General features: G+C 38.9%; 1 protein-coding gene across 1 annotated transcript; it reads right to left on the bottom strand.

The window, feature by feature from the left end:
* Positions 1-42: 42 nt before the first annotated feature.
* On the bottom strand, positions 43-2843 carry LOC111879636 (beta-ketoacyl-[acyl-carrier-protein] synthase III A, chloroplastic). Its single transcript, XM_023876096.3, has 8 exons — positions 2394-2843; positions 1755-1903; positions 1536-1672; positions 1330-1435; positions 1129-1247; positions 972-1036; positions 643-865; positions 43-419 (listed from the first exon to the last, which is right to left on the bottom strand). The coding sequence occupies exons 1-8, from the start codon at positions 2576-2578 to the stop codon at positions 198-200; spliced, it is 1206 nt and encodes a 401-aa protein (XP_023731864.1). The 5' UTR covers positions 2579-2843; the 3' UTR covers positions 43-197.
* Positions 2844-17510: the final 14667 nt, after the last annotated feature.

The raw sequence follows: 17510 nt of genomic DNA, 5'->3' as shown, positions 1-17510 counted from the left end.
ACCCACTTCAAATTAAAACAATCAGCAAAAAAAAACATATCCTTAGGAATGGAACCTCAACTCTTCTTCGCCTTTAAACATCATAACTACAACAGAACAAAACTCAAACCCAAAAAAGAAATAAAATAAAGACATTATAATAGACACAGACAAGTGAAGCATGCAATGTTTGTTATAAGTTGAATATTTAGTTTTTTTTAGTTCCATCTAATAATAGCAGAACCCCATGTAAGACCAGCCCCAAATCCCGCAGTAGCAATTGTTTCCCCGGATTTGATTTTCCCGCTCCGCACCGCTTCATCTAACGCCAACGGAATCGACGCCGCGCTCGTGTTTCCGTAGTTTGCCAAGTTCGATATCACTCGTTCCGTCGGGATTTCTAAACGCGTTGCAACCCCATCAAGGATTCTCTGGTTCGCCTGCATAAGGGCATTTACGTCTTTTACATACACAACAAATTAAATTTGAGAGAGAATCATTTCCCTCACTCACTCGTCAACCTTTAATGGTCCGTGGGACCCAAAATTACATACACTATTTCCCCCCTCTCATGTTAAAAGTGATGAATATTGTGAATTTTTTTTTGGGAATGTAAGGGTAAAATGGTCATTGAGTCTAATTCAGACAGTTTATTCGGTATACCTGATGGAGCAATAACCAATCAATGCTAGACCGAGTCAACCCGGCATTTTGTAGAGCCAACTCGATTGATTGTGGGACCACCCGACATGCAAACTTAAACACCTCTTTACCATTCATTTGGACATATGAATAAGACGAACTCTTTGGAGGAAAACCCGGGATTGAGCCATTTGTACCAAATAAATCCTCTGTTTCATTCTCTTTTATGCTTGCATTTAAATGTCTGAAAAAGAAAAAAACGATATCTTTTATGTGTTCGCCAACAATTGACAATGGGCAAATAGGTAATTTTGTTACAATAAATATATGAAATTTCATGGAGGAAGAACCTGTTGCCTTCACCATCACTGTGTAAATCAAAACCAAACATCCCATCTTCCTCACTTTCACATGCCTACAAAAAGTTGCAACAATTAAATCTCACATAACAATATTTAAAATAAAAAAAAAAAAAATAGTAAATTTACTCTCACATAACAATATAACCTGAAGTAATACAGCACCAGCAGCATCACCAAATAAAATACAAGTCCCTCTATCTGTCCAATCAACATAACGAGACAAAGCATCTGCTCCAATCACAAGAACATTTCTAAATCCACCACCTACATTTAAATTTTAATAAAAATTATGAAAACATCGAGCATATTTAATTTAATTTAAAAAAAAATAAATAAATAAAATAACCTCGGATATAACAAGAAGCTGAAACTAGACCCAATATAAATCCACTACAAGCAGCTGTGATATCAAAAGCCAATGGATTTCCCTTACACCCAAGTCCTGCTTGTATCTGACACATGAAAAACAATGAATCTTGAAATTTTCTACACAAAAACACCTAAGATTCATTTTTTCTACTTTTTTGAGATTAAAGTTTGATGAAGTAAGACCTGAGGTGCACTACCAAAAAGATCATCAGGGGTTGATGTGCATAACAGGACTAAATCCACATCATCAGGATCAACATCTGCCATCTTTAGGGCTTTCTTAGCTGCCTCAATAGCTAATCCTGTCATTCTATCTTTTCCTGTTTATAAACAATTGAGATTACCATCAACTTCATGGGAAACTTGAAAAATAAATGAGGACAAATTTGTAAATAAACCAACCTGTAAGAACTCGGCGATTACGGATTCCAGTTCGAACAGATATCCATTCATCATTTGTGTCAACAATTTTAGAAAGATCATCATTAGAAACTTGAAGATTAGGTACAGAAGAACCACATCCAACTAACTTGCAACCCTTTCCAACTACCCTGAAAAAGAATTAACAGAATATGAAAAAGAAATAAGAAACTTAGACATTTGATTTCTTCCCATGAATTACACAATCAAATGCTAAAATGCAGACTTTAATGCAATGATCTGATAATAAGCTCTCTGACTTTCCTCCTTAATCATTTTTAAAGCCCTTTCATGCACCAAGATCACCCTTTTATACACTAATCATGATGCGAAAGCAAGCACCACAGTTATGTTGTTCTTTTTGGTGGGGAAAAAAGTCTATTCTTTCAGCGACCCTGATTCGTGTATAGAATGGTGAAGAAACATACTTACGCTATTTTTCAGTGATTCAACATTCAAAATCTATGGAAAAGAGGAGCCTGCATACACACAGACTCACAACAAACAACACAGCAAATACACAAATACCCACAAACTAACAAGTACAGGTTTTAGAGAGGCATTGGTATTTGATAGATATAGAATAACCTAAAAATAATTCAATCAGAAGAGAAGAAGTACCTAGGGGAGCGAGATTCGGAAGGGGATAGCTTATCAGCACCATTAGCAGTACTTGCGCAGGATACCCTCTTGGAAATTCGATCAGGGGAATAAAACCCAGATCGAAAAATGGCTATAGATGGAAATATCCTCGTTCGATCAACATGAGGAACTGTAGGAGTGAAACCCCAGGATGCATTTGCCATTAACCCAGCAAATAAATAGAATCTGCGATAGATTTATGAGAAGAAAACTGGAAATCGTTTAGTTTTTTGAGCTAATTACTGTTGTTGATGAAACAATGAGGATGTTAGATGGTAATATAGAGGCCATAGATGAGCATGCACGAAGGTGGTGTTTTTGGAATTTCTGGTTGAGCTGATGGTGTTGGTGTGTGTGTATGCTGGGTTTTCTTCTTGAACAATTTTTCGGAGTAGTCGAAGCACACCCAAATAAATGTTTTCTCCTTTTTTGACTTGTTGATCTTTTAAGGCAGATGGCGATTTATGAGTTGAGCATTATACTTTTCAAGTGTTATTATTTTGAGCAACCAAGTCTCTTTCTTGTCATTTTTAGGTCTTTTCTTTGATAAATATTTTCTTTTCTCAAGATCATAAGCATGGCAATCGTAGCAATATAAAAGAAATCAAGATGTTTGAATGATGTTGTAACTTATGTAGCATATTGTTTTTAATTATTTAACATAATAAACTTATATAGGTTTCTATCAAATTTTAGTAAATTTTACATAAATGAAAAGTTTAGCAAAATAAGTTGCATTCATTGGTGAAATGTTAAGATGTCTTGTATTTTTTAGCATTTAAATTGTATTTTATATGGGAAAAGATGCATATTTGATATTATAATTTCGCATACAAAAATATGACCATCGTTTTTAATGTATTATATCTAACATTGATTTTGGAAGTTTTGTATAAAAACAATCAAGTATCATCTTAACACATATCTCTTGAGTTTCATGTGGAAAGCATGGAAAACTTTATAAATTCAAATAAATACATAAACCATCTTTGTTATTGTCCGTCTAATACTTGTAACAAGAATGATATCTTGGATTTCATTCTCCTTTCAAAGTTTGTGAAAAAAACTTATAGATGTGTAGATAAAATATATTAGTTACGATGTATTCACATGCTTGGTTTTCAATATTAATTAAATGTTCATTTAGTGAAATACTAAGAATGCAGTTTAGTTTAAGATTGAAACGATCCATCTCCTTAGATGACTTGTAGAGAAACAGAGACCTCCATATAATGTTCATCAACCTAGAAAAGATGTACAATCATGTATCTCATGAGGTAATTTGGAGGACCTTGGAAGCTAGAGGGTTCCCTAAGAGATATGTCATGGTTGTACATGTAACGTTCCAAAACTACTGGATAAAATTTCCGTTTTAAATAAGTTAAAACCATTCATTCATTGTTCCAGAAGACGATCAAAGTCAGAGTGTAACATCTCAAAATTCAAGACTAAAAAAATTCATTTTTAATTAAGTAATTATAAAACCAATAGTCTGAAAACATCTATAATGTCATCTCATATCAAAATTGTGACAACCCGAAATTTCCATTCTGTATAACATATCAAGTCAATAGAAGTTAGAACAGTTGCAGTAAATTTTCAGACTTTTGGTATAAGTTTGAGTATTTCAGGTTTTACACTTGAAGAGATATCAGGAGAGAGGATGCACTAAGGTATTATGCAACTTTGTTATTCCAAAACTCGTTGATATTAGAATTCAATGCCTGAATAAAATATTTTCTGCCAAAAACCCTAAGGGTATATATATATATATATATATATATATATATATATATATATATATATATATATATATATATATATATATATGGTTCTAAGCCATATTTATTCATTTGTTACATTTCCAACTAGAGAAAAGCCAATTTCTCTCTCAAGGATCTTCAGCTTTTCATTCCAAATTGTAAGTCCTTCTATCTAAGAGTGTTACAGGGCTTGTTAGGTGTCTTAGCATCAAGAAATCACAAGGAAACATGTAGATTAAAGAGTTTACGGCCCAAGAAGTTCTTGGACCGTAAACCCTTCTTTAAGGGGAAAAAAGTGCCCTAGTCCCTTCCTTGTGCAATAAAACTAGTTTAGATTTGTACTCTAATATGTTTAGGACTAGAAAACACCCCTAGAACACCAAGAGTAAGGTGTTCACAGCCCAAGGAGTTCTTGGACCGTGAACTCCAAACAAAAGGGCCAAAGTGTGCTTTAAACTCTCCTTACGCCGTGGACACTAGCCTAGATTCATTCCTAGTTCATTTAGGGGCTTGAAAACACCAAAAACACCCTTCCATGGGAGATTACGGCCGTAATCTCCAAGGGGTTTGGTCCCAGGGCTGTGAACTCCTCAAATGAGTTATAGGATGCCCTAAACTCTTCCAAATACCTTGCCATTAAGTAGAAATGCTTTTTAGGGTCTTATAGAGCCTCAAACATCAAATGGTCATATGAGTATGAGCTTACAGCCGTAAACTCATTTGTTGGTGACATTAGGGTCGTGAACTCCATTAGGGAGTTTTCCTTGAACCCTACACACACTAGCTTGTCCCTACGACACCTAGATGCAATCCTTAAGGCTTATAACACTTGTTAAAAGTGTTTAACATGTATTAGGGTGTATTGAATTTGTTTATTAGTTGTTTATAGACTAATTCGATACATATATGTGATAATATATGTTAACTAGGATCATAGAGTGTGTTCAAGACTTCACTTGGCACCAAGCAATCCTACATCTTCAGTTCATCCGTACCACTCACTACAGGTGAGTTCATACCCCTTAATCAATGTTTTAAATGTTTTTATGGGGGGATACAAGTAGAATCATGCTAGTTATTATATCAATCACATGTGCTTAATAAGCAGCATTCAAATGATTTACTACTCATTAACTATTTTACCAAACATTTTTCTTTACATGATTTTCATAAACGTTTTATATGTTTAAAACTCCTTATTAGACTGTTCATTATACATTGTATTTTTCATTTCAAACTCATTTACAATTGTGTTTCAAACAAATGTTTCTTTGTACTTAAACTGTTTTATCAAACAAATACTTCCAACCCGTTTTATAGGCTGACATCATGTCGATATTTTCTTAGAAAGTAATCATGTTCAAGGGTTTTCACAAAACTTATTTTATGCTTTTATATTGTCAATTGCATGCCTATATATGTATAGTTATATAAGAAATGTTTAAAAGACTTAGGAAGGCGATCCGCCTTATTTCCTTTTCGTCGTTGAGATGTGGTCTGGTGGGGTACCGGGCATCCGTCCGAAGGTCGTTTAAATATTAGTTATGTATCATGTGTACATATATAGTAATAAAGGTTCTTCCAGTCCATTCAATACCCTTGGGTAGCAAGGGTATACTTCCATGTTCATATGTACCAATTACTTCACTAGTAAGTTACCATAGGGGTAGCACAGGAGGATACTAATACTATTACTAGAACAATGAAACATACCATGAGTCAGTTCATTCATGAGTCAGTTCGAGTAGTACTCACAGTACATTACTATACATGCTAGATAAAGAGAGAACACACATTACAACTAGTACACACAGTACAATACTATACATGCTAGATATAGAGAGAACACACGTTACAGCTAGCACACACAGAACATTACAGTACATTACTATACTATTACATAGATATGTTTACATGATTACGCTTACATGAGTACGTTTACATAGATATGTTTACATGAGTGCTTTTACATATACGATAATAGGACAGACATCACTAGGTGCTATAGCATGGAACGATTTCAGGATCTAATTATACCAATGAATCACAACGCATTGTGATAGTTATATTGGGTATACATGATCATAGTAATGTGGATGTTCACAGCTTGCAAATATGCAGGGGTCGTGTATGGGTCCCAAAATCCCTTTGACAGGGGAACGTCTAGCCTGGGATCTAGCCATCACATTATGCCTTATCCCTCAAATAAGGCAATATTAGTACAGAAGTAGTCACTTATTTCAAATACTACAGTACTTACAAGATTACAATAGACTTAAGGTAGTTAGTACGGTTGTAGTTATTTGATACTACACCATAGTACTATTTCATTTTCCTATTACATTCACTTCATGAACATTCACACGATGCACGGTAATGTAGAAACTATATTTTTGGTTAATGATAGTCAGATTTTGGGAAAATACACACTCTTACAAGAGACACACACAGATACTAGATGCCTTGGTAGAAGGATACTTTTAGTAGGAAACATATGGTTTTCTAGGATGTTCAAAACGTTTTCAAATACTTACAGTTCATATTCATACAAATACTTACAGTTCATATACATACAAATACTTACATACAAATTAAGATACTAAAATACTTATGATCTCACCAGCTTTAAAGCTGATACTCTCTTTCAAAATAACTTGTATCCTCAGGTCAACAATAGACAGGTACAGATGCAAGGTTTAGAGAAGATAGTGCTCGTTCAAGACTCATCTTTCATTTTGATTTATACTTTAGTGTTTATCATAATTTGACAGATCACACTTGTATTAAAATTATATTATTAATACAATGGATGATGTTGTTGCTTGTTTACTACTTTTCATTGTTGTGATACTGTACATGACGTCCTCCGCCCCAGAACGTTTCCGCCGTTCATGGTTTTGGGGTGTGACAAAAACCAATATGTCAATTAACCATAACATGTCATAGAAAATATTATCAGAGTAAAACTCTCACATATCTCATATGTGGAATGTAGCACCTGGTTCTTGGTGCGTGTTCTTTTATTAATTATTTAAAATATTTTGCATTTTTGGCCTTGGACTCGGCGAGTTGAAGGACCAACTGACCGAGTAGAATCAGGATGAGACACGGGGTTTAAGCAGTGGACTCGACGAGTCGGGTCCCGAACTCGGCGAGTAGGCCCTGTCTGGACAAAAACCCTAATCTGAGGGTTTTCATCCTATTTAAACACCTTAACTCGGCCTCCTTCGTCCCATTTGCTCCCAGAAGACCCCCATAGCAAACCCTAGCCGTTATAGAAGCAATCTAAGGCTTTTGGAGTGATTTTGGTGTTTTTGTGACCCAAGGAAGGAAGGAAAAGCTTGAAGGATCAAGAGGAGGCTAGAAGGATCCGATTTTGAGCATCATTTGCAGTCTACGGAAGGTATAAAGTCTATACCTTGCTTGCTCTTTTGATAGATCCCATCTTGTGGAGTTTTAGGGCTTTTCTAAGCCATTTTGGTCACCAACCATGATTGCAAGCATGGTTGGGGGTTGATGTTTTGGATCTAGGTCCTTAGAGGGGTTACAAGGCAGAAAGGAGTGGCTCTTGCACTCAAAGAAGGCCCCATGCAATGTAAGAGCTTGTTTTAGGACCTTTTTGAGCTCAAAGTCCCATGCAAGCACGTAAAGGTTGTAACTTTACGTGCTAGGTCGATTGTAGAAGCATAGATCTATCTTTTGATCGAAGGTTGTACATCAGAAATCGAAGATTTAGTGAGTGGATGTGACTAACTCGACGAGTCCATTCTTGGACTCGGTGAGTCCAAGGTTTCTGTCCTATATCAGTTAAGGGTCAAAAGGACCCAGTTGAGTGTGGAAAGGTTTTAGGGGGTCCCGGGGAGTGACCCAACGTTCTGGACTAAGCCATTGTTCTGGAAGTTCATGGGACTCGGTGAGTGCATGAACGGACTCGGCGAGTCCAAGGCAATCTTCTAAGGATGAAGATGAACTCGACGAGTTGTTCGTCAACTCGGCGAATCGAGGACAGAACTTGTTCTTCAAATAAAGGTGAACTCAACGAGTTGTTCATCAACTCGGCGAGTCGGATGAGTTTTCATGTGATGTTCATATGAGGGAAGAACTTGTCGAGTTGACGGCCCAACTCGACGAGTGGGGTCATGGATAAGGACGAGTAAAGAGTGAGGGACTCGGCGAGTTGACGGCCCAACTCGGCGAGTCGGGTCAATTTGAAGTTGACTTTAGCTTGGACTTAAATTGTGGGGGGAGGGGTAAAATGGTCATTTTACCCTAAGAACAGTTAGCAGTGTATGACTAAGTGTTTTGTGGGAATTATAGCCGGAAGATTTCCGAAGCAGCAGCGGCAGTAGTCAGAGGATTCCCGCGCAAATCAGCAGCTACTATGAGGTGAGTTACCTTCTAGTAGCGGTGGGTCTACGACCACAATATCGACCCACCAGTAGGAGTCGTATGTTAGATGATTGTCTGTGTGATATTCATCTAGGTTTTCTACTACCTGATATGTTATATGCTGGCATGATATGTTATATGCGACAGTAGTAGAGTTCGGTTGTTAGGACCGAAGGGTAGGTCAGACACCCCAGATATGTATGACAGTACGTGATGATATGTTTATATGCTGGCATGATATGTTATATGTGATAGTGGTAGTAGGAGGGGGAATATTCCCCAAGTTCGGTTGTTAGGACCGAAGGGTAGTTCGGACACCCCAGATATGTCTGATAATATGTTTATGTTATGATATATGTGATAATAGCAGTATGGGGTGGAATAGTCCCTAAGGGTCGGTTGTTAGGACCGACAGGGCAGGTCAGCACCCTAGAATGGCTTGACACGGGTAGGACGGCACCCCAGAATGGCCACATGGGTAGGACGACACCCCAGAATGGCCGCATGGGTAGTTCGGCACCCCAAAATGGTCGTACGGGTAGGTCGGCACCCCAGAATGGTTGTACCGGGTAGGTCGGGCACCCCAGAATTGTATGGCAGTATGTATGCTATGTGATTGTGTGATATGTGGTACGATGGGGGAACTCACTAAGCTTCGTGCTTACAGTTTACAGTTTTGGTTTCAGGTACCTCTTAGCGAAGGGGAAGGAGCTGGCGCAGTAGTGGCACATCATACACACGCTCTTTGTTTTCCGCACTATGAGATATTCTGGGAATTGTACTCTGAAATTATTATGTTTTTATGATTCGGTTTTCAGATACGAGACATGTTTTTATTAAATGATATGATCGGATGATATTTTGTTACAAATGTTTTGCAAATCACTTAATCAAAATGAGATTTTTGGACGTGAAAATTGGGTCGTTACACGGAAAATCATAGTGTGATGCGCTGCGATAATGCTGGATCTTTTCCTTTTTAAGAAGAAGTACCTGAAACCATAACTGAAAACCATAAGCACGAAGTTTAGCGAGTTCGCCCATCATACCACATACCATACAATAAATACATTGCTAAGCATATATGGGTGTCGACCTCCCATTCGGTTTATTTCAACCGGATACTGCTGAGCATATCTGGGTGTTGGCCTCCCCTTCAATATATTTCAACCGGATAGTGTCAAGCATATCTGGGTGTTGGCCTCCCCTTCAGTATATTGCAACCGGATATCGGGTCTATTTCACCCATACCACTACCATATAATATCGTAGCAAATAAGCACGTATAACATAAGAAATAGTGGCATACCAAACAACTATCACAAATACAATCATCTCTAGTACAAACAACTACTAGTAGGCCGATATTGGTGCCTTCGACCCACTCATACAGGAAGGTAACTCACCTCACATTGCTTGAGTTCACTGCAAGAAATCTTTAGTTGCTGCCCTAGCAACTCCTCGAACTATCAATACCAAAATATCACCCAATTAGCAATTGGGTCCCAAACCATGATTCATAATCCATACTCTGGGTAAAATGACCATTTTACCCCTGGCCTAACAAGATTCATAACTAAGGCACAAGCCCAAAACCAAATTAATAAGTCCAAAACTCCAAAATCCATATAAGCCCACTAATGGCCCAATTTTTCAAATTGGGCCCAAACCCTTGCATGGGTCTTACCCTAAAGCCCAATAACTCATTCCCAATCCAACATACCTCCTTAGCTGGTTCAACAATCCACAAACCCAAATAATAGCCCAAACCCAAAATGGCCCACAAGGCCCAATAAGGCCCAATCCATCATGAACCTAACCTAAGAAGTCCCAATACCATAAATCCTAGTCCTAGGCCCAGAGGCCTTACTCCATAGTGGGTTATGAGGCCCAACAAATCCAGGCCCAAAAACCCATGTTAACCACTCTACATGCGTACGTGCGGCGTACATGACACTTGCGCGCAACGTACGCTGGCCTTGACCAACTTCAAGGAGGTTAACTCATTACGTGCAACGTACTAGGGGTATGCCCGACTATTGATCAGCCTCCTAAAAAAACTCCTTTGTGACTTAATCCATTAAGTCCTAACGTCCAAAAGATAGATCCAGACCCTTTAAGACGTCTTAAGCCATAAAGTTACAAATTTTATGTCTTTGCACGCATAGATGGGGGTTAAGACATGATTTAAGTCCTTAAACACACTTTGTGACCATCTAACACTTGCATGGTTGTGGCTTAACCATTAAGGCCCGATTTTTATGGTACTAAATGCTTCCAATAGCTCAAAAGAACAACTCTTATGGACTGGAACTACCAAAACACAAGAAGTATCAACTATGGGGCCAAAATGCCACAAATAACACTCCAAAACTATATATAAACAAGCAATGTGTTGGCTTAGTGTCTAAGCCCGTAACCATATTTGGTAAGTACTTGACCCGGTTGTGCATGGTCCTTTTGGGTTGCCTTCACCAAAGCAACTTGACTGGAGAAATTAAATAGAGAGAGAGGTTATTGTGATTTATTAATATGTTATAAGAATAATATATTAAAGGAAAAAATCATATTTGTTTAATTAATATTGGTCAATAATTAATTAGGAATTAATTTTGTGATCAAGTGTAGTTAATTAAACTAGAGGGGCTGAATTGTAATTATAAGATAGTTGCAAGATAGGGCAATATTTATCCTTGTTAAAGGATGGACGAATTCAAGGATAAGGATATCCTTAAAATCGTCCAAGGATAAGTAGATAAGGGTTTTTCAAGGCTTATCTTGTGGTTGCTTGGTGGGCAAGCAACTGGATAAGGATAAGGACTGAAACCCTAATCTAAACCCTATATAAAGACCCCTAGGCCTTTAGAATTCGTGCACATGCTCCTAAGAGGTCCCAAGGATGAATTCCATCTCCTCCCTCCTCCATCTTAAGCCTCTCCAATTGCTTGTGGTGTTTGTGAGCCATTAGAGGCACTACACTTGTGGTGCTTGCTTTCAAGACTTAGGATTTGAAGATTTAAGTTGTTATTGCAATATAACAACAAGAGGTATGTAATCCAACCTTGTATGTTAATTTCGAAAATAGCAATGTACATTAGGGTTTTATTCTTGTGTTCATAATGTTGTGTATCTAATAGTGAAAACATAGATCCAAACTAGGGTTGCATGCACACTTAGGATTGTTTGTATAAAACCCATCACAATGGTCAAGGTTAAAGCTTGATACCTCCAGTGATTCAGAAAAGATGCCAAACTTCTGGATCTACAAGCTCTTTTCACGTTCTTGCTCCTTCTTCTATACCACCAAAACCACCCCAAATGTGCACCAAAATAGCTCACAAGGCATACAAGAGGCTTAGGTTTCGATTTCTGCTCTCTAAGGACAATGGAGGCTGAAAGGATGAATGTCGGGGCAGACATTTATATATAGTGTAACCCTAAAAATTAGGGTTTTGGGGATCCTAAGCGTACGTTGGGCGTACGTATCCCAAACTCGCGTCCATTTTTCCCATTTCTACATTGGGCATACCACAACTTATGTTGGTCGTACCCAGCTAAACACGCGCATACATCCTTGCATGTGTGGGTCTGATTTGCAAGCATTTCCATCCAAGGGCCAATTCTGTCAATAATTTCAAAATGCCATAACTTACTCATTCTAGGTCCGTTTCCGACGAACCTTACATCCACGAAAAGGTGGAAAGAAGCCCTACCCTCCCAAAAATACCCCCAACCCTTAAAACCTTCCAAACAAAACCCAAAACCCATAAAAGACTGAGATATCAATTTATAGTCATACCCATGGCCTCGAAAGACACAATCGTACGCTCAGATCACTTATACTATAACACCCACCTCTGGACTGAGCCAAATACTTCCTTTCCCAAAGCCCTAAACTCCATGACAACTGATACTTGGGCTGCATCCCCAAGCAACAAGGCAAATCTGAAACCAAGTGTTACACAAAGTATTCTCAAAACATCATAGTAGTTTGTAAACATTTAGTGCGAAATTCAAACTCTAGGGGATACAGTGCGATCAAGTCAGGTCCTTCCTTTTGAAAATGGAGGTATCTGAAACCAAAAAGATAAACTGTAAGCACAAAGCTTAGTTAGTTCCCCAAAGTACCTCATACCATACATACATAGCAGTTCAAACATATTTGGGTCTATTTCACCCCCCTTCAGTCTCTTTCAACCGGTAGTGAGTCTATTTCACCCATTTGGTCTCTTTCAACTACTACTAGGTCTATTTCAACCCCCCCCCCCCATTTGGTGTCTTTCAACTAATATCGGGTCTATTTCACCCCTTACAACTAAGCATATAATCATATCAGCAATAGTCACGAAGACAACAAACATATACAGACATAACAGAAGGTGTCACAAAGACAACTATCCTCCTACAAACATAATTCGGTGATTCCGCATTGGTGCCTTCGACCCACGAGTACAGTGAAGAGACTCACCTCCAATGACAAACCAATTTCTTGCTTGAACTATCGAAATGGGAAATCCCCACACTAATCACAAATAAATAAATTCCAATCACTAAATAGATTATAATCCATAATCAGGGTCCTTTTACATAATTACAACTCTTTGGGAAAAACACCATTTTACCCCTCCAAGCCTAGACTCAACCATATATGGTCCAAACCCTAAAATGACCCAAAAGTGACCAAATTCCCCAACCATAAGTACGATATGCGTACACCACTCCTTACACCATGCGTACTAAGCAAATAAGAAAACGAGGCCATGGTCGAGTATGCCTAACGTACGGATCGGTCAACAGAATTCATTTTTAGGTCTTATTCCCTTAAGACCAAATGTCTAAATCCTCAATTTTAAGCCTAATGGACGTCTAGAGTCATAAAGTTCCTAACTTTATGACCTTGCATGGCTTAATAGAGCCCAACACCCAACTTAAGTTTCTAACATATCAAAATGACGAGGAACTCGCTTAAAAGTGCTTAATCCCTTAAGACATTACTTCCAAAACTAAGATCTAATTCTTATGGGTGTCTTAATCAATAAAGTCATCAACTTGAGGCATTTGCATGGCTCCAAGAGACCCAAAACCCAAATCTAGTCTACTAGCTTCACCAAGAGGTCAACAACTCATGCATATTTGGTCCACAAACATCAAGATGCAAACTTTATGAATAAGGGACCTCAAAAACATCAAAATGAACAACCCAAAACCTCTAAAGTAACAATTACTCACAAGAATCAACTTATGGGACCAAATATTCCCAAAAACCCAACTATTCCTAGATTTAAGAAAAGAATCACCAAGCTAGGAACTTTATACCTTCTGGAAGATGGTGAAGATGAATAGATTATGGATTCATAATGTAATACCCTGTTTATTTATTAAATAAATAAATTAATTAATGAACAAATGGTAGCCCTAAAATAAATAATTACATATCAAAGGATGGTCTCGAGGAGCTAATTGTCACAAGTTTAGAAGATGGAGGTTAAAAGTGTAAAATATGGATTTAATTTGTAAGTATTAATGAAGTCAAGGACTAAATTGTAACTTCTGGACTTCATTTGAAGGGATTTTAGAGGCTTAGGGGTTGTATTGTAAATTAGGGGCTTTATTTTGTAAGGAATTATGGAAGGGAGGGCTAAAGGGTAACTTTCGGATTTAAATTGAAAAGGATATGGTAAGGAGGGACTAGAGGTGACAAATTTGTAGAAAGTTTGGATGGGATACGGGACTTTAAACCCGTGCGTTCTTTCCCTCCCATGTTTGGATGAACAAAACCCTAACCCAATCTAGAGTTCTCTACAACCGCCACCATGTTGGGAGCCTCCTCAGCCGCCTGCATCAAGAACCAATCACCCCCCACCTTTGTGTTTCCGATCGAGCAAGACCGCCGGGCGCCACCATTTCTCTCGTTGCCGACGACTAATCCGTCACAACGCTGTCACCATTCCATCGTGGGGGCGATGAAGACCACCAGCAAGAGTCCGCCCCGTTGTCGACGTTGTTGCCATTCGCGACCACACCTCCTTTTCATCTTCTGTTGATGTGTCACATAGTGAAGACGAAACCGTTGCCACCGGCTGTAGGCGCAAGGTTGGGTGTCGTTTGCTGCCACCATCCCTTTTTCTCCTTCCCTTCGTTCTGCTGATGTGTTGCCTCAAGTCGCCGGCGAGGACGTGAACCGCAAGGATCGACCGCCGGCTGTCACTGCCACCGCCATCTTGTGCAGCTGCTTCCTACTGCCGGGACCATCGCATGCCGCCGTGAAGAGGGTATAGTGTTCGACTTTTCGCTACCAGGTGGCTGGCTAGCATGTGCTATGCAATCTGAAGTGTGCATGTTTGTTATGTCTAGCCAGAATAATCAAGGATAACCACTTCCACCACCGTGAGGTGGTGGCTGCCACCATGTACCGCTAGGTGTGTGTATTTTAGTGTGTGTGTGTGTGATTAGTTTGTTTAGTGTGTTAATTTTGGGATTAGAGTTGTAAAATGTAACAAAAGGAAGAGTAATGAAAAGAAAATGGAAAACCACCACCTTAGGGTGGTGGCTGCCGCCACCGGCCGCCGTGTTGGGTGGCGGTGTGCTTTGCCTCTTGTGATAGATTCGTTTGGGGTGCTAGAAACCCTAATGGGCTCAAAGGAGCTCTAATGGGCCCAATGAAGCTTAATGGACTCTAATGGACCCAATAAAACTCATATGGGCTTAATAAGATTTTAATGAGTTTATTAGGCCCAATAAAGCCCTAATTGTCATAAAAGGCCAACAAATTGATAAATGGGCTAATATTTGGATTGGAACACCCTAATGCCAATAAAAACCTAACTTTAAGAATTAATCGGGTCACACACACACGAGAATTATTTAATAACTTGAGATATTAAATAATAATCATTGGCAAAGATTAATCTAAGCAATATTGGACTTAATGGATTAAGTCCTTAATGGGTTAAGTAGGAAACTTAACCCCAATCATCATTTTATATGAAACCCTAATTTTCACTTGGGTTTATTGTTGGGGCTTTCTATTGGGCCTTGATGATCGGGTTATCAATGGGCCATCCAAAGTCAAGCAATTAGACTAGAATAAGTTAATAGGCCTAGGGTAAGACCCATGTAAGGGGCTTGGGCCCAATTTTCCATAGATGGGCCATAGTTTGGTCCTTAATGATTGTATGATGTTGGGCCTCAGAATGAGACCATGTGTAGGCCTAGGCCCAATTTGGAAAATTGGGCCATGTGTTGGGCTTTGATCCCTAATTGACTTTGGGCCTATGGTTTGGGCCTTGGGCTTGAATAAGCCAAGCTAGGGGTAATATAGTAATTACCCAAAGAATGTACTTATGGTTGTGTATTGGGACCCAATTATTAATTGGGTGTTATTTTGGTGTTGACAGTTCGGGAATATGTCATCCAGCAGTTGGGGTTGAGTCTGCCGAACTTCAGCAGTGTGGGATTGTGTCTACAGGACTTCAGCAGTGTGAGGTGAGTTACCTTCCAGTAGCGGTGGGTCTACGGCCACAATGTCGGCCCACCAGTAGGAGTTGTATGATAGATGATTGTCTCTGTGATATTCATCTAGGGTTGCTACTACCTGTGATATGTTATTGTACTAGTATGATATGATGCTATGTGCTAGTGACAGTAGGGGGGAGATAGTCCCCCAGATTACCGGTCGATAGGGCCGAAGGGGTGGTCATGCCCAGCCATGCTAGATAGATTACGTGATATATGTATTATGTGGTAGTAGTAGGGGGTGAAATAGTCCCCAGTACCCGATCGAGAGGACCGAAGGGGAGACCAGCACCCAAATATGCTAGTCAGTATCCGGTCGAGGGGACCGAAGGGGAGGCAAGCTCCCAGATATACTGGTCAGTATCCGGTCGAGAGGACCGAAGGGGAGGCCAGCTCCCATATATACTAGACAGTATCCGGTCGAGAGGACCGAAGGGGTAGGTCGGGCACCCAGATATGCCTAACAATATATGTATGTTATATGATTGTGTGGTATGTGGTATGATGGGGGAACTCACTAAGCTTCGTGCTTACGGTTTTCAGTTTTGGTCTCAGGTACTTCGTGTTTAAAGGAAAGGAGCCGGCTTGATCGCAGCGCATCACATTATGGTTTTCCGCACACGAGATCTTTGGGATTACACTCTGATATTGTTTTATGATAACACGTTTGATTATTTCTACTTTGGTTTTGACATGACATGATATTATAGATGTTTTATTACACTGTTGGTTTTATAATGACGTATTTAAAAATGAAATTTTTGGTCTGTATTTTTGGGATGTTACACATAAGCTTTAATCTAACTAATGTTCCTTCTCCAAGATTCTTCTTCTTCAAGATGCACCAATATCTCATAAAAATGCTCAAGAGGCTCAAGATATTCATAAATGGGGCTAGGGTTCGATATTGTAGGTTGAGGGGGATGGAGGCTGAATATGGGGAGGGTTCCAAAGGTTAATGATGCTTAAACAGGGTCCAAAACCTAAAAATTAGGGTTTAAGTATGGCGGTTGTACGCCTAACATACTCTTGGTACGCCCTGTAGGATTAGTGTCTAAGCGCGTAACTATATTCGGTATGTACTTGACCCGGTTGTGCATGGTCTTTTTAGGTTGTCTTCACCAAAGCAACTTGACAATATGATTTATGGAGAGAGAAAGAGAGAGAGAGAGAGGTTATTATGATTTATTAATATATTATATGAATAATATATTAAAAGAGAAATCATATAGTTTAATAAATATTGGTTAAGAATTAGTTAAGAATTAATTATGTGGCTAAAAGAGATTAATTAAACAAGGGGGACTGGAACTGTCAATTATAAGATAGTTGATTTTGGGCTGTGAACCCTCATGGACATAAGGGGGACGAAATACTTTTGTCCAAGGAGGCCTTATTCCAGAAGGTTCTTAAACTTCTTAGGGCCTAA

Source organism: Lactuca sativa, chromosome 6 (genome assembly GCF_002870075.4).
Source record: "Lactuca sativa cultivar Salinas chromosome 6, Lsat_Salinas_v11, whole genome shotgun sequence".
Taxonomy (NCBI): domain Eukaryota; kingdom Viridiplantae; phylum Streptophyta; class Magnoliopsida; order Asterales; family Asteraceae; genus Lactuca; species Lactuca sativa.
The sequence above is the reverse complement of the archived record's forward strand: the minus strand, read 5'-3'. Positions and strand labels throughout refer to the sequence as shown.